The 22,444-nt window shown below is 68.9% G+C and overlaps 6 protein-coding genes across 6 annotated transcripts; 2 read left to right on the top strand and 4 right to left on the bottom strand.

The window, feature by feature from the left end:
* Positions 1-1,510: 1,510 nt before the first annotated feature.
* AURANDRAFT_64790 (hypothetical protein) lies at positions 1,511-5,749 on the bottom strand (the record flags this gene model as incomplete). Its single annotated transcript, XM_009039413.1, has 4 exons — positions 1,511-2,752; positions 3,015-3,468; positions 3,668-4,110; positions 4,136-5,749. 4 exons carry the CDS (start codon positions 5,747-5,749, stop codon positions 1,511-1,513), a joined length of 3,753 nt encoding a protein of 1,250 aa, XP_009037661.1.
* A 668-nt stretch (positions 5,750-6,417) lies between these two features.
* On the top strand, positions 6,418-8,079 carry AURANDRAFT_64789 (hypothetical protein; the record flags this gene model as incomplete). The annotated part of the gene is made up of 1 exon (XM_009039437.1): positions 6,418-8,079. One exon carries the CDS (start codon positions 6,418-6,420, stop codon positions 8,077-8,079), a length of 1,662 nt encoding a protein of 553 aa, XP_009037685.1.
* A 1,143-nt stretch (positions 8,080-9,222) lies between these two features.
* AURANDRAFT_7559 (hypothetical protein) lies at positions 9,223-9,483 on the top strand (the record flags this gene model as incomplete). Its single annotated transcript, XM_009039313.1, has 1 exon — positions 9,223-9,483. A coding segment is annotated over one exon (261 nt), but the record flags the coding sequence as incomplete, so codon positions are not given.
* A 6,001-nt stretch (positions 9,484-15,484) lies between these two features.
* AURANDRAFT_27330 (hypothetical protein) lies at positions 15,485-15,901 on the bottom strand (the record flags this gene model as incomplete). Its single annotated transcript, XM_009039412.1, has 1 exon — positions 15,485-15,901. A coding segment is annotated over one exon (417 nt), but the record flags the coding sequence as incomplete, so codon positions are not given.
* A 3,273-nt stretch (positions 15,902-19,174) lies between these two features.
* AURANDRAFT_27315 (hypothetical protein) lies at positions 19,175-19,804 on the bottom strand (the record flags this gene model as incomplete). The annotated part of the gene is made up of 1 exon (XM_009039411.1): positions 19,175-19,804. A coding segment is annotated over one exon (630 nt), but the record flags the coding sequence as incomplete, so codon positions are not given.
* Positions 19,805-20,710: 906 nt separating this feature from the next.
* On the bottom strand, positions 20,711-21,388 carry AURANDRAFT_14576 (hypothetical protein; the record flags this gene model as incomplete). The annotated part of the gene is made up of 1 exon (XM_009039410.1): positions 20,711-21,388. A coding segment is annotated over one exon (678 nt), but the record flags the coding sequence as incomplete, so codon positions are not given.
* Positions 21,389-22,444: the final 1,056 nt, after the last annotated feature.

Raw genomic sequence — 22,444 nt, 5'->3', positions numbered from 1 at the left:
CTCGTCGTCGTCGCGCCCGAGCGCGCGGCGGTGCAGGCGGCGCTCCTCGCGTTCCGGGGCGGCGCCGACGGGCCCCACTTCGTCGCCCACGACGCCGCGCGGCGCGCGGCGACCCACGCGACGCGGGAGCTGCGCCTCGAGTACGGCGACGCCGTCGACTTCTCGCCCTGCGACGACGAGGGCGGCGGGCCGGGCGACGACCGCGCGCTCGACGCGCGCGCGCGCGGCCGCCACGCCTACGCGCTCCTCTGCTTCGTGCGCGCGAGGCCCGAGACGGACGTCGCCGTCGTCGCCGCGGAGGAGGTCCTCGAGGCCGTCGTCCACGCGACGAGCCGCCGCGGCGACGAGCCCGTCGTCTTCGCGCCGAACCGCGCCTGCGACCTCGTCGTCGCCTTCGACGCCACCGACGACCTCGAGGACGACCAGCCCGAGGGGTGGTGATCTTTACTTCCAGCGGAACCGCTTTTTAAAAAGAGGCGCGCGGCGCGTCGCGCGTCGACCTCGGGCGGCGCCTGCGCGCGCACCTGCGCGCGCGCCGCGCGCGCGACCGACGACCGACAACCGACGACGCCCCAGCCCCGGCCGCCGGGCCCCCGCCCCCGGCGCGCGCGCGCTCCGAGCCCGTGCGCGCGCGTCTCGAGCGCCCGCGCCGCGGCGGGCCCCCAAGCGGTAAAAACCGCGGAGTGTTCTTCTTTGTGAGGGTGACCATGGGAATGGCCGGAGTAATCCTCGTTCTGTATTAAGAGCCGCATAACTTTGCTATCACATACTCGACGTCCTGCTCACGCGGCTCGGACCGGTAAACCGGCCTTCTTCGCCGTAGTGCGCGGCAGCACCACCGAGTCACCCATTGCTGGGAGCCCCTCGCGGGGTAGTTGTGCGAGGAATTTCCCAAGACGACGGTAAAACCGACGCCCTAAGCGGCCACTCCAGCCATGCCCGTCGCTGCCGAGACAGCGAAGGTGGGAGAGGCAAAGTGCAGGCGAGCCGACGGTGCCTCTGCAGATCGAGGCCTGCCACCGCAGCTTTTGTCGCCTGTTCGCGGCGCCCTCCAGCCTCGCCCGCAACCGTTCGCGGTCCCTCCAGCGACTCTACGATGACGAAGGCCCTGGATCTCGTCCACAAAGTTGGTGCGTGGTCGCGCACCCCAAAAAACATGGCCTGATTGACTTTGCCTCGTCCGCAGGCGTGGCGTCGCTCCTCTCGTTGACGTGCGCCATCCCGCGTCCCGCGACGCAGCGCGCGCGCTTCGCGAGCGACCGTGTGCGCTGCCTCTCCGAGAAATTCGACGCGCGCTCCTCCGAGAGACGCGCGCGCGCTCCGCCGCCGCGGCGATTCTGTGACGCCGCCGCTCCCAACGCCAGAAACCACGCCAGGTTCTACGGCATCTTCACCTGCGTCGACGGCGCGCAGCACATCTACCGCCACCGGGTCGCGCAGGCGGCGGCGTACGAGAAGGAGCACGGCTCCGCGCCGCCCGCGGCGCCGCAGAAAAAGCCCGAGAAGTACTTCAGTTAAAATTGTCCCACTGCAGTGGCGCGCTGGACTGGGCGGTGTGGTGCCAGTCGAGCTTGGAGAGAAGCTGGGCGAGGTTGGGGAGCGTCTCGTGCCAGACAGCGTCCACGTCCACGGAGTCGGCGTGGGCCGCGGACGGGAAGAACGTGTAGGAGAGCTCGCCGAGGTTGACGATGGCCGCGTCGTCGGAGCGCGGGCCCGAGATGCCGGCGCCGTCCCGCCCGTGGTGGCGCCGTTGGACCGCGGGATCGTCGTAGGACGACCACGTGCAGCAGTCGAATTCGGCGACGTGGCGCGCGCCGAGGAGCGCGAGCGTCGACTCACCGCGCACGTCGCTCACGAACCTCGGCGCGTGGTCGCAAACATCAAAAGAGCACATGGCCGCGTCGCGGAAGACGGCCAGCGCGGTGTGGCTCGAGACGATGCCGTCGCGCGCGTTCGCGTGGTCGCGGAGGAGCGTCACGGACAGGCGGATCTCGTCGAAGTCCGCCTGGGAGATCGCGGGGATGTCGACGCCCTCGAGGTCGACGACGAGCCGCGCGGGCCTCCGGTCGCTCGACGCCGTCTCGCGCTTCGCCGCGACGTTTTCCCGGCGGAAGGGCCCCACGGGCCGGAAGGGCCGCACCTCCAGGGGGAAGGCGCCCGCGACGACGACCGTCGACGGCGCCGGCGCGGCGCGCAGCACCTCGAGCTCGACGAGCGCCCGGTAGCCCGCGAGCGTCGTCCGCCGCGCCGACGGGCGATTCCAAATGGCGAAATTGTGGCGCTCGACGGGCGGCGGCGACGGCACGGTCAGGGGCAGCAGCTTCGACCGCAGGCGGTAGAGCATCATGTAGGACGCGTCGAGGCCCTCGGTGTCGACGTGGTCGGAGTCGTAGAGCTCCTCGCGGAGCGCGGCCGTCCCCGGCGGGAAGTGGAGCTCGCAGAAGCCCCGCCAGAAGTCGTCGCTACTGCAGCACTCGTCCCAGTCGCGCGACACGGCGCGGCAGAGCGCGAGGCGGATGGGCGACAGCCACGCGAAGCAGCGCCGTAACCACTTGACGTCGGGCCGGTCGAAGACGACCAAACGCGCGCCCTTGACGCGCGGCCGCTGCGGCGACGGCAGCAGGCACGACAGCGCGTCGGCCTCCGCCGCGTGGACGCTGTAGGCGTCGCCGTCGTCGCTGCACCCCTCGTCGGCCTCGGCCGCCGCGGCCGCCCGCGGGGCGACGCAGACGCGGTAGATGCGCCGCTCGACCTCCGCGCGCTGTCGCCGCTTCTCGAGCGCGCGGCGCTCCTGCGCCTTGCGAAGCTCCAGGACCGGATCGACGACGACCGCCTTCGCCGGTTGCGGTTGCCGCGACCGCGTGCGCATCGCGACGGCCGCCATGGCTGCCCTCCGCCTTCAAACCGCCGCCGATCGCGAACTGTCGATTGAAGTTGTCAACACTCTTGTTTGACCCTTGTTTGAGTTTGTCAATCAAACAGTGTGTCGGCGAACGTTAAAGAGAGACTCACACGCACGTGCGGCTTCGCGGCTTCTCGGCCTCCCCGGGCGCGGGCGGCGCGGCGTCGTTCGTCGACGCGCGGCGCGCGGGGCTCGGCCGCTCCCACTGGGACGCGGTCCCGTTCCGGTAGTAGTAGCACTTCGAGTCCGGGTCGTAGACGGCCTCCCAGCCGTCCGGGAGGGGCGAGTCCCACGTCGCGGGCGCGCCGCAGTCCCTCGTCGCGGGCGAGATGGGCGACGCGTGGTCGAAGTCGCGCGTCGACGAGGCGCTCCGCCCGAAGATGGCGTTGAACTCGACGACCGAGGGCGGCGGCGGCTTGGACGGCCGCCGGGCGCCGATGGCGACGGAGAGGCGCCGCAGCGCCGGCGCCGCGGACGACATGCGCCGCCGCACGGCCGCGCTCACGTTCCCCGCGGCCACGTAGACCGCGTGCGCGACGTCCGACTCGACCTTCAGGCCCAGGAACCTGTGTGGAAATCAAATCTTCAACCCGACTTCAATGTGCGCGTATTCGACGGTTTCGACGCGAGGCTTTCTGCCGTGCTTCGAGAACTCGACGAAAGCAATCGATTCGTCCAAAAATCAGCGGAATCGACTTCGATTTGACCGAGATAGAGAGTTCTGAAGTTTGGTGGGGACCCCCCAAACCAGTGGTTGATTTCCACACAGCCAGGAACGCGGCCGTCGCCGCGAGCGCGAGCTCGACGGCCCGCTGGCCGAGCGCGACGCAGAGGAAGGCGCGCCGCGGCGTCGGCGCCGCCTCGGCGACGACGGCGAGGAGCAGCGCCGCGTTCGCGAGGGACCCCGCGCCCGTGACGACGAGCTGCGCGCGGACGCGGTCCCGCAGCGCGCGGACCCGCTCGCTGCCCTTGGCGCTCACCTCGAGCCGCGCGAGGAATCTCCGCCCGATGGCGACGTAGCCGAGCCCCTGGAGCCCGTGGGCCGCGGCGAGGTAGACGAGCATCGCGCGGCCGACGGCGCGGAGCGCGTCGCCGCGCGAGCCCGCGAGCGCGACGAGCGCGGCCGTCGACGCGGCCGCCGCGACGGCGTAGACGCCGTTCCAGGCGCAGAGCGTGCCAGCGGACGTAGAACGTCGTGCCCACGTTGTCTTGGTTGGCCGAGTCGACGCACACGTCGTAGTTGCCGCACCCGTGCTCGTCGTCGAAGTAGATACCGTCGCAGCCCGTCTCTACGCACCGCGCCTGACACGCGACCAAGCTGTCGCCCGCGCCGCCCTGGCCGACGATGAAATCGGTCCAGCCGCCGCAGGTCGCGTCGCTCGAGGGGCAGATGCGCTCGAAGGACACGACGTCGTCGCAGTGGCCGTAGATTTGCACGAACGCTCCGCCGCCGTCGTTCTCGTACCAGGCGATCGTGTCGTCGAGGATGGACGCCGAGAGCGCGTCGATGTCGCCGTCGCCGTCGACGTCGATCGCGTAGACGGAGCAGGCCTCCGCCGCCCCCTCTGTGATGAGGCGTTCGGTGAAGGACTGCGATCCGTCGTTCTCGTACCACGCGACCGTGTCGTCGCCGAAGGACGCCGAGAGGACGTCCGCGTCGCCGTCGCCGTCCAGGTCGATCGCGTAGACAGAGAAGGCGGCGTCCCTGAGCGTCGTGATGATGTGCTCCGCGAAGGACTCGGAGCCGTCGTTCTCGTACCACGCGACGGCGTCGTCGCCGTACGACGCCGCGAGAGCGTCGACGTCGCCGTCGCCGTCCACGTCGGTGGCATGGACGGAGTGGGCTGACTGCGCCAGCGTCGTGATGACGTGCTCGGTGAAGGACTGGGACCCGTCGTTCTCGTACCAGGCGACGGTGCTTTCAAAAACGGACGCGGACAGCGCGTCGACGTCGCCGTCGCCGTCGACGTCGATCGCGTAGACGGAGCGGACTACGACCGCCGAGTCGGTGATGACGCGCTCCACGAACGACTGGGAGCCGTCGTTCTCGTACCAGGCGACCGTGTTGTCATTTTGGGACGCCGACAGGACGTCGACGTCGCCGTCGCCGTCGACGTCGATCGCGAAGACGGAGTAGGCTCCGTCCGCCAGCGTCGAGAGGACGCGCTCGGAAAACGCGACGCTCGCGCAGGACGCTGTCGGCCGGGGGGTCGGGAGAGACGCTGTCGGCCGGGGGGTCGGGAGAGACGTGGGCGCGTGGTCGTACCACGCCACGCAGTCGTTCTCGTACCACGCCAGCACGCCGTCGTACGTGGACGCCGAGAGCAGGTCGACGTCGCCGTCGCCGTCGACGTCGATCGCGAAGACGGCGGAGGCGCCGTCCGCGAGCGTCGTGATGATGCGTTCGGAGAAGGACTGAGAGCCGTCGTTGTCGTACCACGCGACCGTGTCGTCGTCGTGGGACGCCGACAGCGCGTCGACGTCGCCGTCGCCGTCGACGTCGATCGCGAAGACGGAGCGGCCGCCGTCCGCGAGCGTCGTGATGATGCGTTCGGAGAAGGACTGAGAGCCGTCGTTGTCGTACCACGCGACCGTGTCGTCGTCGCAGGACGCGGAGAGCGCGTCGACGTCGCCGTCGCCGTCGACGTCGATCGCGAAGACGGAGAGGGCGTAGTCGGCGAGCGTTGTGATGATGCGCTGCGTGAAGCCCTGGGACCCGTCGTTCTCGTACCACGCGACCGTGTCTTCGAGGTTGGACGCCGAGAGGACGTCGACGTCGCCGTCGCCGTCCACGTCGATCGTGAAGACGGAGTAGACGCCATTCGCCGAGTCTGTGCTGATGTGCATCGTGAAGGACTCGGACCCGTCGTTCTCGTACCACGCCGTGTCGTCGCCGTAGGACGCCGAGAGCGCGTCGATGTCGCCGTCGCCGTCGAGGTCGATCGCGAAGACGGAGGAGGCGTAGTCCGCCGAGTCGGTCAAGATGCGCCGCGTGAAGGACTGGGAGCCGTCGTTCTCGTACCACGCGACCGTGTTGTCGTCGTAGGACGCCGAGAGCGCGTCGACGTGCCCGTCGCCGTCGACGTCGATGGCGAAGACGGAGTAGGTGTAGTCGGCCGAGTTCGTGATGGGGCGCTCGGTGAAGGACTGGGAGTCGTCGTTCTCGAACCACACGACCGTGTCGTCACCCGGGGCGACAGGTCCGGGCGCCGACAGGACGTCCACGTCGCCGTCGCCGTCGACGTCGACGGCGAACACGGAGCGAGTGTAGAGCATTGAGTCGGTGATGACGCGCTCGGTGAATTCGACGATGGCGCACTGCGCCAGGGCCGACGGCAAGGCCGCCGCCGCTAGGAACCAGAAGCTGCCCCACATCATGGGCAGCACATGCTTCGATGGTGGCCAATGGAAGCATGGTTCAATTTGGGCGAGTGCGCTGCAAGTGCACTGCAGCTCTAATAAGTTTTCCTGCAATCCAGGGCAAAGGTACGCGCCATTGATCGGGTTGATCCGAGATGCGGGTTCTCGCGGCTGCCAGCGCCGCCTTCGCGGATGCCTTCACGTCCAACGACGGCGCGCCGCGGCTCCGCGTGCGCGCGTCGCCGGGCGGCATCGCCGCCGTGACGCAGGGCTGCGACTGGCGGGAGGCGCCCCTCGCCGAGGCCCTCGAGGAGCCGCACCTCGTGCACTACGCGTCCATCGAGGCGTGGTCGTCCTACGAAGGCGAGCACCTCGTCGACAGCGGCGCGCACGCGTCCTGGTTCGGGCGCCACGCGAACCTGCCAAAGCGCCGCGGCGCCGAGCTGACGGCCGCGACGTGCGAAACGATCGAGCCAGACGGGACGATCTGGGCCGCGACGCGCGTCGGGCCGCTGCGGTCCTTCGGCGGCTACGACTGGTGGCAGTTCTCCTGGGGCGACGTCTTCGGCTTCGGCGACGTCGTCGAAGCGCACGGCGCCGCGCGAATTTTGGAGACGTTCTCCGGCGCCGTCGACGGCGTCACCGGCGCGCCGCTGGGCTTCCCGCCCATCCACATCCACCACGTCCACGTGACCCCCGGCCACAAGTCGTTCTACCGCATGAACCTCGCGCGGTGCGCCCTGGACCCGCGCGAGTGCACGTTCCCCTACGTCGTCGTCTTCGAGCAGCACGGCGACTACGAGTGCGCCGCCGACGCCGGCGGGCCGGACTGCCTCCTCGAGGCGCCCCTCGACGGCTACGCGCGGCGCGTCGACGTGCCCCTGGCGATCAACGGCGAGCTCAACGACGTCCGCGCGCCGGGGAGCGGCGCGCTCGAGTGGTACTACGAGGTCGCCGCGCGCTGGGCGCCCGAGGGCGCCGCGGCCGCCGCCGCGACGCGGGCGGCGTCCGTGGTCTACGTCGCGTCGCCGGGCCGCTTCAACTGGAACGACCAGTCGACGATGGTCAACACGTTCCTCGCGCCGACGGGCGAGGACTCGTTCCTCTGGTACACGGCGAGGCTCCCGGCGTCCGGGACGCTCCTCCGCGCGAAGATGCACGCGCACAACACGGTCTTCGACGAGTCCTTTTTGTACCTGGGCACGCCTCAAGACGTCGGCCTCGAGGACCTCCGGCCCAAAGGCCGCGCGTTCGACGTCGTCCGCGCGGCCGAGACGCGCTTCGAGACGAACGACCGCGTGAAGGCGCGCGTCGTCGACGCCGCGGCCGCGAGCGGCGCGCGGCTCGTCTGCCGCTCGCGGACGGCGCACGAGCGCGTCGGCGGCTACGACTACGACCGGCGGCCCGCGGTCTTCTGCGACGACTGGCGGTTGCGGAGGGGCGACCAGTTCACGGTCGTCGGCTTCAACCGGCGGCAGGTCGCGCCGCCGGGGCCCCACGTCGACTTTATTCCGGCCTACCTCCCGGGCCACCTCCACTGGATCCTGCTCACGGACGACGGCACGGACGGGAGCGCGTACTGGACCATCGCGTGCTTCCAGGACGCGGCGATCTCGCAGCCCGCGTCGTCGACGCCGCTCACGCGCGCGAACACGCTCCAGATGCAGGCGGGCCTGTGGGCCATGCACCTCAACGGCGGCGCCTTCACCGTCGCCGAGTTCGCCCGCACCGTCGCGCTCGGGCTCGCGGCGGCCGCCGCGGCGTTCTTGGGACCCGTCGCGCTCGCGGTCTCGTGCGCGAAGCGGAAGCGGTCCTAACGGCGGTTCGCTGGGGCTTTTCGGCGGGTTGTCAAAGCGCCCAGCGCGCTCGGGCTCCCAACAGAGCTTTTCTACCGAACGACCTCTGGCACCTCCTGACCGCCGCTACAGGCAGGTACATATAGAACGGTACCATCCGGGGGTATTTTTTAACGGCCGCGACGCACCCATCTAGCGGCCGTGCCCTTTTGCATACCCCGGGACGAGTCAGAGATGCGTCTTTCCTGAAAAAAGCGCGTCCAACGGACATGATGGCGTCGAGATCCGAGCCCTGCGGGACTCCTGATAGTCCTACGTAGGATATATAGAACGGTACTTTCGAGGATGTAGCGCCCGGCGATGATCCGATGGCCCCAAAACCTGCTGATTTTGTGCACACGCCGAGGCGGGGGCAAGGTGCGCCCCCCGCCAAAAGAAGCACGTCCAACGGCACCGATCGCGTCGAGCATCAGTGCCACCCAGTGGCTCTAGGGCCTCCCGCTACCTATCCTAGTTAGGATATTGAGAGCCTCTAGGAGAGGCTCTGGTACTCGACACGCTCGGCGCCAAACTGCGCGGTTCTTTTGTCGGGGGCCGCATCCTGTCTCGGCCTCGGCGTGTGCGCAAAATCAGCAGGTTCTGGGACTATCGGAGCATCGCCGGGCACTCTTAATCCCCAGGGTACCGTTCTATGTATAGTACCGTTCTATATGTACCTGCCTGTAGGCACTTTTGGGTTCAGGCGTCTAGGCCGTCTCGCTTGGCGCGCATCTTGAAACCGGCGGCGGCCAAACGCACTCGCCGGAGACGCGCAAGCCGCCCCTGTCGCCGACGTCGTGGGCACGGCCCGCGACCTCGACGGTGCTTGAAGTCGCACAGGCCCGCCGCCGCCGCAGAAATCGTCGCAGAAGGCAAGGGCGTCGCCCGCCACGACATCGAGCGCCACGCCGCGGCGACGCGCGCGGCCAAGCGGTTCGGGCTCCGATGAACCCGCCTGTATCGACTAACCCACCGCTGATCAAAGCAATGATCACTGCGATCAATAAGGACGATCCGGCCGCGTTGCGTTCCGCTCTCGCGAACGGCGCCGATCCGAACGGGATGGTTTTAGTTGGGACAAAGTCAACTGATGGAAGTGCCCATGGGCGCCAGCGCTTTCCTATTCTGTCTTATGCCGCGAGACAGGAACGATTAGGGCTTTGCCAGATGCTTCTAGAATTCGGAGCGGATCCGAATCTCCGAGGCTATCGCGGACTGAGCGCTTTACATTCTGCCAGTATCCAAGGAAACTGTCAAATCGTGCAGCTTCTCATCAAGCGCGGTGCGAACATTAATCCGGCGAACGATAGGGGCACCATCCCATTATTCCAAGCTCTCTCAAACGGCCACCGCCAGACTGTCCTGACGCTGCTCCGAGCTGGTTCAGTAATACAGGTCCGAGCGCCCAACGTCAATTTTTCCACGGACACTCCCGAAATCCTGGCTCTCAACGAGTACCTGATCGCGATCCGCGACGCCGGTGGCTGGGAAGCCCACGTCGCGCGCCACCGCCGCGCGTGTCTCGGCGTGATCGCCCGCTGCGTCGGCGACAACCAGATGCACGCTCATCACCTCGAGGAGCTTCTCGCGGAGCAGGAGCGGCTCGCGCCGTTCCGCCGCGACGTCCCGAACTGCTGGGAGCTCCTCGACAAGAAGATCAAGGTCCTGAAGAAGCCGCCCCTCCCAGAGGACGTCATTTGCACCATTCTCTCCTTCTGGTCCCCGTCCGGCGGCCGCTAGAATTAAAGCTACCCGGAACCTGCCACCTTACTGCTCGGCGCCGGGCCCCGTGAGGGACTCGGCGATGGTCCGGAGCGTGGCCTCGCGGAGGAGCGGGTCGAGGTGGCCGCACGCGAGGCGGACGGGCCCGCGGATCTGGCGGAGGAGCCGGGACCAGCCGTAGACGCCGTCTTCGTGGGCGAAGCTCGGGTAGTGGAGGAAGGCGAAGAAGTCGGGCCCCCGGTCCGCGACGAAGACGACGGCCGGCCCCGCGAAGGCCGCGGGCGGCGGACGCTCGTGGAACGCCGCCGTCTCCGCGCGCGACAGCTCCGCGAAGGACGCGAGGCGCGCGTACTCGTCGCACCGGTCCGGGAAGGCCGCGCGGACCTCGGCCTCGAGCGCGGCCTCCGTCGCCAGGTCGCCGCGCGACACCGCGGCGAGGTAGTCCGACGGCGCCACGTGTTCGAAGAGCATGTCGTAGACCTGCCCCCGCCGCTGGAGCGGCGTCCAGCCGTGGGTCTGGGGCGACAGGGCCTCCGGGTCGACCATGTGGAGCCCGAGGCAGAAGAAGTGGACGGCCTCGAGCGCCGGCGCCGCGAGGAACGCGACGTAGGCGCCGTGCGAGTGGCCCAGGAGCGTCACGCCGCGGCTCCCGGGCCCGAGGTGGTCGGCGGCGGCGGCGCAGTAGGCCCGCGCGCGGCCCGCCGCGGACCCGGGGCTCGGGACCGTCGGGTCCCGGAGCTCCGGGGCCTGCAGGGCCACGACCGTGACCTCGGCGCGGAGGTACGACGGCAGCAGGGCCCCCGCGGGCGTGCCCAGGCCGCCGTGAAACGTCACGAGCGCGGGCAGGCGCCGGTCGCCCTTGCGCAGCTCGAGGACGCCGGCCTCGGAGGCGCTGTCGTAGATGAGGGACCAGGCCTCGTCGCGTTTCCGTACCGCGTAGCCGAGGCGCCACGCGACGCCGCGGCCGCGCGGCGCGAAAGCCTCGAACGGGAGCGGCGCGCCGTCCGGCGGCCGCCGCGCGGCCTCGACGACGTCGGCCCAGGTATGGAAGCCGTACTTGCGGTCCGCCTCGTAGCGCAGGACGACCTGGTTCGCCTCGACGAGGGGCCCGTGCGCGTCCGCCCACGCGGCTTCCCCGCCGCGCTCGGGCCGGCGGACGACGTGGACGAGCAGGGGCCGGAGGCACGCGAGGCGCGCGCCGTGGGCGAAGACGACGAGCGTCCGCGGCGCGGCCCACTCCGCCGCCGCGCCCCGGGCTTTGGAGGCGCCCCGCGCGCCGTTCCGGAGGTCGTCGCCGGAGGCCGCGAAGGCCGACGGCGAGAAGAGGCGCGCGACGGCGTCCCCGAAGGCGACGACGACGGGCCGCGCGACGAGGTCGCAGCGCCGCGACGGCGGCGCGCCGCCGTCGTCCGGCGGCGCGGCGACCGCCGGAGCGGCGGCGGCCGCGGCGCGGCCGACGAGCGCGGCGAGCGAGGGATGGTCGAAGAGCGTCGTCGCCGGCAGCTGCAGGTCCAGCGCCGCGTTCAGTCGCTGCACGAGCTCGGCCGACGCGAGGGAGTCGAGGCCCGCGTCGAGGAGCGGCGCGCGGCCGTCGACGGTCGTGCCGAGCGCGGCGGCGACGAGCGCCCCGACGACTTCCGCCGCGGCTCCGCGGTCCGTCGACGCCGTCGTCGCGGCGGGACGCGCGGCGCGCAGAGGCGGCCGTGCCCTGCGGCGCGCCGGCGCCGACGGGCCGCGGTCCCGCGCGGACGCCTCGACGCTGAGGAACGCCTCCCGGAGCAGCCGGCGCCGGTCCGCGGGCGACGCGCTCGCGAACCCGGCGGCGACGGCGACGTCGCCGACGACGTGCGCCAGGCCCGCGGCGACGGCGGCGGCCGCGTCGAAGGTTTTGTCGCGGAGGTAGGCCTCGGCCGCGAGCGGGTACCCGAGCGTCGCCGGCAGGAGATCCGTCGCCGAGGCCACGGGGCTCGCCCCCAGGGGCGCGAGGCCCAGCCGGAACGTCGCGCCGCGCGTGCACCATCGCAGGTCCGCGGCGAGGCCGAGGACGACGCCCCCGCCGACCGTCGCGCCCGCGAAGGCCGCCGCGGACGGCGCCGGGAAGCCGCGGAGCCCCGCGACGACCGAACCCGTCGCCGCGACGAGCCGCGCTCGCACTACCGGCCGGAGCCGCGCCTCTCCGGCGCCGTAGCGGCCGCCCGTGCAGAAGTGGGGGCCCGCGCCCGCGACGACGACGGCGGCCGCGGCCGCGCGGACGGCCGCGAGCGCGGCGGCGAGGTCCCGGAGCAGCCGCGGCGTGAGCGCCTGTGCCGATTTCAAATCTTCAACCCGACTTCAATGTGCGCGTATGCGACAGTTTCGACGCAACCTTTTTGGCTGTGCTTCGAGAACTCGACGAGAGCAATCGATTCGTCCAAAAATCAGCCGAATCGACTTCGATTTGACCGAGTTAGAGAATTCTCAAGTTTGGTCAGGACCACCCAAACCAGTGGAATTCGGCACAGGTGAGCGCGTTCAGCGTCGCGGCGTCGCGGAGCGTGACCGTCGCGCCGCGGCCGCGCCAGGCGACGCCCACGAGGCTCGCGCCCGCCGCGGCGAGGCCGCGGAGGAGCGTCGACGCCGCGGACGACGCCATCGGCGTCGGCGGCCGCGCGGCCGCGGCGGCGAGCGCCGCGGGCGTCGCTCCGACGGCGAGCCGCGCGGCCGCGGCCGCGAGCGCCCCGGGCCGGCAGAGCGCGTCGAAGCCACACTCGACGGCGTCGACGGCGCCGCCGGCGCGGAGCACGCGGCCCCGCTTCGCGCCCCGGCGCGCGCGGTCGCGGCCGTCGGAGGCGAGGAACCGCGACCCGACCGTCGCGACGGCGACGTCCGCGAGCGCGGCGACGGCCGCGTCGCCGCCGGCGAAGGCGGCGACGACGACGCGGTCCCGCCGCGGCGCCGCGGGGCGCGCGCTCGGGCGCTCCGGCCGCGGCGACGACGCCGCGAGCACGACGGGCCCGCCGCCGCCGACGGCCGCGAGCGCGGCGACCGCGCCGCGGAGCGTCCGCGCGGCGACGTGCACGGCGGCGGACGTCGCGACGACGGCGGGCAGCGCCACGGGCGACGGCCGCGTCTCCGCGAGGGCCGCGGCCCGCCGCGTCCGCGACGACGACGCGGCGGGGCTCCGAGCGGCGGAGCTCCGGGCGGCCGCGCCCGCGAGCCGCGCGGCGAGCGCCGGCGAGGCCGCGACGGCGTCGAAGAGGCCGACGTCGTGGGCTCGCCCGACGAGGATCGTGAGGAGCGGAAGCACGACCGGCCGCGTCGGCATCGCTCCGCGCGCGCCGAGCTCGACGACGACGGCGACGGCGCGAGACCACGTCGCGCGGCCCTGGACGAGCGGTCGCGAGCTTTCGACGCAGACGATGCCGCCGCGACGCCAGGTGAGAGCGGGACCCGCACGTGCTGTCAGCAGAACGGCACTGCTGCGCCCGAAGACGACGCCGCTCGCGCAGAAGCGAGCGCCGCGCATCGCGCAAACGGTCACCGTCTCTTTTAGTCGCGCGACCACGTCGTTCGGATGAAAGCTCTCCTGACATTTAGCGCGCATCGACACGAGCGTGTTGCGAGCGCCGATGACGCCGACGGAGGCCAGCATCGTCGTGCACTCGCCAAGCAGCCGAGCCGCGTCTGCCGAGTCGAAGCCGACGGAGCTCGGGCCGCGTTCCGCGAGCGACCAACGACCAATGTGAGCCCGCGTCGCGACCAGCCAGTCGGCCGCTCGTGCGACGCCCACGGAAGCCGCACGCCCGGCTAGCACGGACACGACTGGCTCGGAGAATTCTCGTATCGCGCCCGGATTCTCGGCGACACGCAAACTGCTTGCCAAGACGACTGCGTGACACGTAGCGTGCTTCTGGACAACATCCAAGGCATCAAGCTGTGCTGAGACCTCCACATGAAGCACGCCCTTGCCTCGCCAATGAGCACGCAACGTCGTCGCCGTCGCCCGAATCGAGACGCGGACAGGCGCCGCGGCCTCGACCAACGGTCGAGCCCGGCGTGTCGGGATGCTCGTTCCGCCGCTCGAACGAGACGGCACGGAGCGATCCCATCGTCGAAGAACGCTCAGCCCGAAGCTCTGCTCGCGCAGCTCGTCCACGGTGCGACTCAACGCGTCGCTCAGCCTCGGGAGCTTGTGCCCGCCGCGAAAGTGGCCCAAGCCCGACCACGGGCCAAACAGCGCCGCCGTCTGTCCACCCATGTGCCATACGTCCGCGGTGTCCGTGTCTCCCGTCAGATGGAGGCTCGCGAGGCACGGCATCGGGTCCGCGTACATGCGAGAATGCGCGGGCGACGTCAGCGCGCAGAACGTCAAGACCAGCCGTCCCCGGTAGCCGCTGCCGAGGTAGACCTCGCCGCGGAGATGCTGCGAGAAGAGGATCGCGCCCACCGTACCGCCCTCGCTGATGCCGGCGATGCCGTCCAGGGGAGCTTGCTCGGTCGCGGCGCGAACGACGAGGTCGACTGACGCGGCCCAGTCGCCCAGCAGCCCGTACTCGTCGGCGCTCGCGTCCGTCGCGCGGCGGATCCGGGCGAACATCTCCGCCTGGCTCTTGCTCGTCACCGAGTACTCGGAGATGAGCCGCCAGGACCGCGACCGTCCCGGCTCGTATCCGAATCGAGCTCGCAGCGAGACGCCGCCGGCTCCTCCGGAGAAGTCAGCGCCTCGGTGCGGAGCGCTCGTCGTGACCCACTCGGCGGCCTTCGACCACCCCTGGCAGTCCAGGAGCCGAGCTTGGAACTCGCCGTAGGTGTCCATGCCGTGGAGGAACAAGACGCGAGGCGCCGTCCTCTCGCGTCGCGTTGTTAGGGCGCGCGCTGATGGGATGCGCCGCAGAGGATGCAGGAGCGCAACGTCGAGCATCACGAGACGCTGTTGAATCTCCACGAGTCTGCGGTCCACGGCGGAGAGCGGTCTGCACACGTCGCCGCGGCACGCTCGAACCAAGATCGCGAGAATTGAGAATGGGCCAAGCGATTGCCTCTGCTCGCGAATCGAAGAAGCGAGCGTCTCGTTGATAATCTCTTCACAGGGAATTGCGATCCAAGAGGCAACAGCCTTCGACGGAGCACCACTTTCATGACGAAACATCGACGCAGGCTGTCTTCGAGGAGCCAAGCTCCACGATTGCCGTCGTGCCACAAATAACCCGTGCGCGATGGTCCCAGTAGCGCCGAAAGAGCTCACTCGACCGTCGGTGTCGTGAGTGGCTCGAAGGAGCGCGTCCTTTACGGGCATCCGGAAACCACCCTCCCTGATGAGAGAGTCGAGATGCGGATTGAGCCGCCGTAGCTGCGCATTCGGCGAGACCCGGGCCGCCAACAATGGAATCAGTAGCAGCGACACCGTTCCAGCTCCACCCGCGACCGCTTCGAGATGGCCGACGTTGGCCTTGAGCGACGCGGACGCGACCTCGTCTTCCAGCGCGAGCGCCGCGGCGCCGACCTCGATCGGATCTCCGAGAGCGGTTCCCGTTCCGTGTGCTTCGAGAGCTGCTGCGCATGAATAGGAATCAGAGCGCACGCCCGCGAGGAGTCGGCGTTGCGCGGACCCGTTCGGAGCCGCGAGGCTCGCGCTCGGTCCGTCGCTTTGCACCGCCAGCCCGACGATTCGAGCCTCGCCAGTCGATCATAGTACGACCACAACGCACCCCTCACCTCGGCAGTATCCATCCGCCCGGCTGTCGTAGGTGTGGCAACGACCGCGTTCCGAGAGCATGCCCTGGAGGGAAAACGAGCGACTGCACGCGGCTCCGAGGATGCCGGCGCCGGCGGCCGTCGCCAGAGAGCACTCGCTTCGGAACACAGCGGCACGGGCCAGGTGCGCTGCGACGAGCCAGGACGAACAGGCTGTGTCCAGTGTCACGCAAGGACCCGTGAGGCCGAGCGAAAAGGACAATTGCCCCGACGCGCCCGATATCTGCTGCGCTCCCTTGGGATCGAGCTCGCTTGCCGCCGCTCGTTCGACGGGCTGTCCAAGCAGCGCAACGTAGACTCCGACGTCGGCGGACGCACGCTCGTGCAACGACGTAGCGGCGGCCTCCAACAACACGAGGAACTATGGATCGAGCTGCTCGGCCGCAAACGGTTGGATGCCGAAGCTCCGACTGTCGACCCGCAGCCCGTCGACGATGAGCGATCCATACGTCGCTGATGTAGGCTCGACGACGTGCCACCGCGTCGCGGGTACGCTCGAGGGCGTCGTGCTCGCTCCCGAAGCGAGCTCGCGAAGTCGAGGCGCCGCCGCGACGTCCCCGGAAATTTTCATCGTCATCTTCGACACTCCCAGAGCGCTCAAAGTTTCCGTCGGCGCTTGTACACGGGCGAGGCTCATCGCCGCCTCGACTGTTTCGCTGGCGCTGGCCACGAACTCGACTATCGCGGACACCGACGGGTGATCGAACAGAAGCGTCGCCGGCAATTCGACACTCAGGTCCGCGCTCAGCGCCTTCTGGAGCTCGGTGGCGCCCAAGGAGTCGACGCCAGCGGCCATGAGTGGAGCATCGCGAGAGGCGAGGGTCCCCAGGACTTCGAAGACCCGCGCGATCACGGCGGCGTCTTCGAGGCCGGCTGGCATCGCCAGCTGCACGCGGGGTCTTGGAGGTTCTCGTGCACGTGTCACATGATGCGTCTCGACGTGTCGAGGACGAGCCGCGGAGGACTCGGCGAAGTAGATCACCTCTCGCGCGGCGTGGGCTGCGTCGGTCGAACAGATCCGCGCGGAGCTGCTTCGTGCGAGGGGACGGTCCACGGCGACGTGTTTTGCACATCGCCTCGCCTCCTCGGTGTCTGCGACGACCTCGTTCACGAGTCCGAGCGAACGGAGCTCCCAGCTCGAGAGCTCGGCGTCTTCGACGTAGATCTGGAACGCCGGGCTCCGTCCGACCATCAGCGGCAGCGCCCGGCTGAACATCAAGATCGGATTGACGCCCCGCGGGAGATTCCCGAAGGTGAACGTCGTCGCTTCGGGGCACACGCGCCAGTCCGCGGCCAGAGCGAGGGCGACGCCGCCTCCGATCAGTTTCCCGTGGACGGCGGCCGAGGTCGCGAAGAGCGACGCTCGAATCTCCGCGGTGATGGAGCTCTGCGCGCTCAGGTCCGCCAGCGCCGCGGAGAATGATTGTGTTCGCCGATGCTCGTCGTGTCGCCCTCCGGTGCAGAAGTGGGCGCCGACACCCTCGAGAACGTGAGCCGGCGAGTCAGCGAACGCGCAGAGCCGACGTAGCTCTTGCGCGCAGGACAGCAAGCTCTCCATAAAAGGTGGCGTCTGCGCATTGAACGTCGTGGGATCGTTGAGTTCCGTGCGGATCAGGCCTTTATCTGCAAAGTCCAGGCGCACTCGCCTCCGACCCGCGGGCGCCGCGCGACGGACGGTCCGCGTCGCCGCTCTCAGGAATGCTTCCTCCGGCGTCGTAGCCCGCAGGTAAGCGCTCACATCGTCCAGATCACCGAGACGAGCAACAAGAGATATGATCGCGTCCTGGGTCGCTTGGTGACTGTGGGCGAGCACGACGTCGACCGCGGACAGCAATTCGCGGGGCTGGCATCCCGAGACTATCGCAAACGTGGGTCGCTCGCAGCGCGAAGCGACCTGTCACAGCTGCTAGATGCACTGCCGGTCGACGCCGTGCGGCCCGACGCAGAATACGTGGACGCAGGACGTCGGTCGCATTTGAGCGATAGCGCCGCGGAGCTCCGTTTCGGAAAGACCGTCGCAGCGGAAGCTGACGACGCCAGGCTCGGGCGTTGTGATCGTCATATTTCAGGGTTGGGCTGCTACATTCAGCATGTTTTCGAACATGATGCTCGATTGATCGATCAACATGGGCCGGCGAAGGCATTCCTTTGCGGGGGTCGAGTCCAACCGAAGCAGCCGCGTCGTGTTCCGCGTCCCGGTCTGCGGAGCCGACGCGATGGTGAAGGCCAGCGTGAGCGTGTGCTGCTGCGCCGTCGCCGCCGTATCGTGCGTCGACGCCGCGAGACCGAAAGCCTCGGCGCCGAGGACGCACGCGGTCCAGTCGGCGAGCTTCGTGACCGCGCGGGACGAGACCTCGAGGAGAGGAGCGTCCAGGTTGCGTAGCACGTCTAGACGCGGCGAAGGGGAAAAATTGTAAACGATGGCCACGTGCAGGTCGCTTCGCGCCACGAGCGTCTATGGAAGCGGCCATAATGCGAGCTGAAGGACTCCAGCGCGCGCCCACGAGGCAGTCGGCTCGTCGCGAGCGCGAGGAGGGCTCGCTGGCGAGAGTTCTGTTCGGGGACTCGAGCGTCCCAGCTGTAAGCTCAGCTCGAGCTCGGCGTCGCTCCTTTGCATAGCGATGCCGTCAATGAGCGAGCTCAGCATGGCCGTGCGGGCGTCGAAGATCTCACGCATCAGCACCCAGCGCCTCACGAGCTGCGAGGAAACGCGCCGACCGAGCGCGGCGGACGCGGCTCCGGGAACAGCCCCGGGAAACCCGAATCGCGACTCCGCCGTCCCAATAACAACGTCCGAAAGCGCCAGAAACAGCATGGCTCTGCCCAGCGTAGCGCCGGCGCAGATCGTCGCGATCCGAACATCATTGACGAGCACCTTCCGGATGAGATCGAGCTCGAGCGACGATTCCGGCTCCGCGTCCGACGACTCGCAAGGCACAAATATGTGAAGGCGGTTCGCGTCCAGCGCGCGCATGAAATCGGCCAAGAAACTCTCATCAAGTAGCGGCCGCACCATCTCGATGCGTGTGGCGGCGTCGTCCCGGCGCACGCGAAGCGAAGCGCCTCGAGACTCGTGCCGCGCGTATTCCCGCACGCCGACCGCGGTCACTCCGCAGAGGTAAAACGCGCCATCCTGACGATCCGAGGACCACGATGGCTCGAAGCCGAAGCGACCATGTGTGCTTTCAAAAGCGGTAATCAGAGCCAGCGCGTCGGGAATCGTCTTCGGCTTTCGACGCGCCAGACGTTCGAGCGCGTCCAAAGGATGGACGGGGAGGCCGTCGGACTCAAAGGCGAACATGCTCGCGGCGCAGCCCGAGCCGTAGGAAAAGCACAAGACGCGTCCGTCAGTTCCTCAGATAACGAGCGAAAGAAGACACGCGTACAGAGGGCACGTGTACGTCGTCGCGTTCTGAGCGCTGATCGCCGTGCCGAGCAGGACGTGCCTGTCGTAGAGCCGCTCGTGATCGCCTTTCGACAGGGCGTGCATGGCCTCGCACATGACTCGGAAGTTCCGCTTGGCGTGGTACGGAGCGTTGCAGTGGTAGGCGACGCGATCGTAGACGAGGAGAAGGTCGCGACGATCGAAGCGGCCCTGGCACCAGAGCATGGCCTCTTCATACTAGGTGGTAGCCACGGCGACGTCTACGAGGGCGTCGTTGGACGACCATCCGACGGGCCGGTAAAAGTCCCAGGCATGCTTGACGAAGGTCGTGCACCGCGTCTCCATGGCCAGAGAAGCGCGCGGTCCCGCGAGCAAGGACACCGCCGACGCGCCGACGCCGGCCAATTGAGCCGGGTCCGGGTGCACGGCCGGGTCAGAGCAGACGACGGCGCCGTACCTCCCAGTCCATCCCGGGCCGTGAATCCAGTTCCTGGTGCTCAAGAGCGCGTTCGTACCGCCGTAACAGGCGTTCACGGTGTCCGCGCCCTGGACGTCGAGGTCGCCGGTCGCCTCGAACAAAGACATGAGGAAGGACTTTGTGGACTTACCACGGTCGACGCTGCTCTCCGTACCACACTCGAGTCGGCCGACGTCCTCGAAAGCAAGCTCGCTTCGAGCGAGCAGCCGACAAAGCGCCGACAGCGCCATCGAAACCGCGTCCTCGTCGTCGCTCGCGAAAGTGACGAGCTCCTGGCCTCGGCCCACAGTGTAGCGCCCGGGGCTGCCGTGGAAGCGCTCCACGTCCGTCGCACGGACGCAGAGACTCGGTGCGTGGTAGTCCAGGGCGACGATGCCCGCCTCGTCCGCGCGGCGCCGTCTCCGGGCGTCTCGGGCGACCGGCGGGAGCGACGAGGCGCCGGCGCGTCGCGCGTGTACGCCGAGTGCGCGGAGCGCGACGGCGCCTTGGGCATCGAGTAGCGTCACGTTGGTAACATGGAAGTGCGACGAGTCCTGGACCCGTCAAACGTCGATCCAGACCGCATTCGCGGGGCGCGACTCGATCGCGTCGATCGCCAGGACGTCGGCTGCGCTTCTGTCCAGGACGCCCGTCTCGAGGGCCGCCGTTGTGCGCAGGGCAACGGTGAAGGCGGTCTCGAGCGGAAGCGACATTCGCAGACGGCCCAGCAAGGCACCGGAGCGGTCGAAGAGCAGAGACGCGACATCGAGGTCGCCGACGACGACGCGCCCCTCGACCGGCGCGCCGAATGAGCGCCGCTCGAAAGGCGGAAGCATACTTTCCGACTTGCTCTAGGCCAGCGTCAAGAAAGTGGAGTCTCGTTCGCAGATAGTCTTCTTGCCAAGTCTCGTTGGTCCACGCGTGAGCTTCTTACCCAAGTCAAATTGACGTCAAAAAAGGCTCGTATGTAAGTTCATCGCCACAATTCACTCGAGCGACGAGAAACAAACTCCGTGCGCGATGATGCCGCTCCAGCCGAAGGAGCTCACGCCCCCCAGACGCTCCACGCCCACTGTACCCGCCGCGTCGGTGCCCACGAACACGACGTCTTTCCTGCGGACCGAGCCGACTTGGCCGTTGAGCCTGCGCAGCTGCGCGTTTGCGACCCACGCCGTTCGAGTGATGAGCTCGACGATTCGGAGGACCCCGGCGACGCCCGCCGTCGATTCCATGTGGCCCACGTTCGCTTTCACAGCGACAACAGAAAGAGCGGACTTCTTGCTCGACGCGACCGCCGCTATCGCGCTCATCTCGATCGGATCGCCGAGAGCGGTGCCCGTCCCGTGCGCCTCGACGACGCCGGTACTCTCTGCTTTGCACGAGGCATCGCTCGAGGCGCGTCGGAGCAGGAGCTGCTGTGAAGCTCCATTCAGGGCCGTGAAGCTCGCGCTTCGACCGTTGTGCCGAGCCGAGGACCCGCGGAATCGAATCGTCGAGTCGCGACCGCCTGGTTTCATACTGATCGCGCCGCAGCCCTCGCCGCGAGCGTAGCCATCGGCGCGCGAGTCCATCGTGTGGCATCGGCCTCGCGCGGAGGTCATGCCCGCCAGCGCGGGACCCACGTGCGCGGCAGGCGCGAGGATGGCGTTCGGCCCGGCGACCACCGCGCCCGAGCACTCGCCATGCTGCAAGCTACGCCGGGCCAGGTGGACGGCGATCAGGCTCGAAGAGCATGCGGTGTCCACGACAACGCACGGCCCTCGCATCGCAAACGCGTACGACAGCCGAGCTCCGGCCGCGGAATATCCCACGCCCGTCAGGTCGTATGGACCCGGCTCAGCTGGGAGCTGGGACGCGGCGTCCATGTTCATCATGCCCGTGAAGCTGCCGACGTTCGATTCACCGAGCGAAGCCCGGCGGCTTCCTCCGCGATGAACGGCCTCGTAGCCGACCTCGAGCAGCATTCGCTGTTGCGGCTCGAGCGGAACCGCCTCGGCCGGCTTCATCCGGAAGAAGGCGCCATCGAACCAGGAGAGCTCGGCCGATAGGAACGACCCGTAGCCAGCGCGCGCGACCACGTCGGAGCTGAATCGCCTCGTCTCGACTCGATCCGCGTCCCATCTCGCGAGCGGCACAGATCCGCACGTCACGCATCCATCCTGCGAAAGGCCCCACAGGTCGCCCGCGGCGCAGCTCCGATCGCGCACGGGCAGGAGCGCAGCCGTCGAGGTGATCTCGAGCACCAGCTCCGAGTCTGTCTCCGTCGCGACGTCCTTCTCGGGCTGTTGGTCATCGTCGGTGGCGTCCACTGCGAGCAGCGAGGCGACGTGCTTCGCGAGACTCTCGACCGTCGGGTGGTCGAAGAGCGTCGTCGGCGAGAGCTCGACGCTGCACCGAGTGCGCACGACCCGCACCAGCTCCGTCGCTCCCAACGAGTCCAGGCTGCCGGCCATGAGCGGCGCTTCTTTTGTGACCTCCGTGGCCAGGAGCTCCAGTACGGCCGTCTGGATCGTCTCGGTCTCCGATACTCGGCCTCGAGCCATCCTCGTTTGCCGAGATCGAATCGCCTTTGTCTCGGTCGACGCTCGTCCTCGGAACGAGAGCGTGAGTGTCGTAGGTATCGAAGGAAGCTCAACGCGCACGCGCGCCAGAACACGAGTGAGATCGTGCTGGGTCAGCTTCGCCAGCAGGAGCCACCGTAGCTTGACGCATTGAGGCGCTGGCTTGAGATTCTCGGAGCGTCTTCCGACGCGAGACGCGAGACACAAGTGCCGCCCCGACGTCGACGTGCTTCGGGCGGTCAAGCACCGCGACGTCTCGTGTTTGGGTGCGCAAGTGGAAGCAGGCGCGTGGATTCGATGGTCGGACACGGCGACCAAGGCTGCCGCGACGAGCCGAACCACCGTCGGGCTCTTTCCAAGACTCCGCGGGCTCGACAGGGACTTGATGGGGAGCTCAGCTTCAGTTCCCATCGCATGGACGTGCGTCTCACTGGAAATCGTGTACTCCCCGCGGCTCGTGCGCGCGTAGCGCATCGTACCTCGCGACGA

The sequence above is a fragment of the Aureococcus anophagefferens genome, assembly GCF_000186865.1.
Source record: "Aureococcus anophagefferens unplaced genomic scaffold AURANscaffold_11, whole genome shotgun sequence".
NCBI classification, from domain to species: domain Eukaryota; class Pelagophyceae; order Pelagomonadales; family Pelagomonadaceae; genus Aureococcus; species Aureococcus anophagefferens.
The sequence above is the reverse complement of the archived record's forward strand: the minus strand, read 5'-3'. Positions and strand labels throughout refer to the sequence as shown.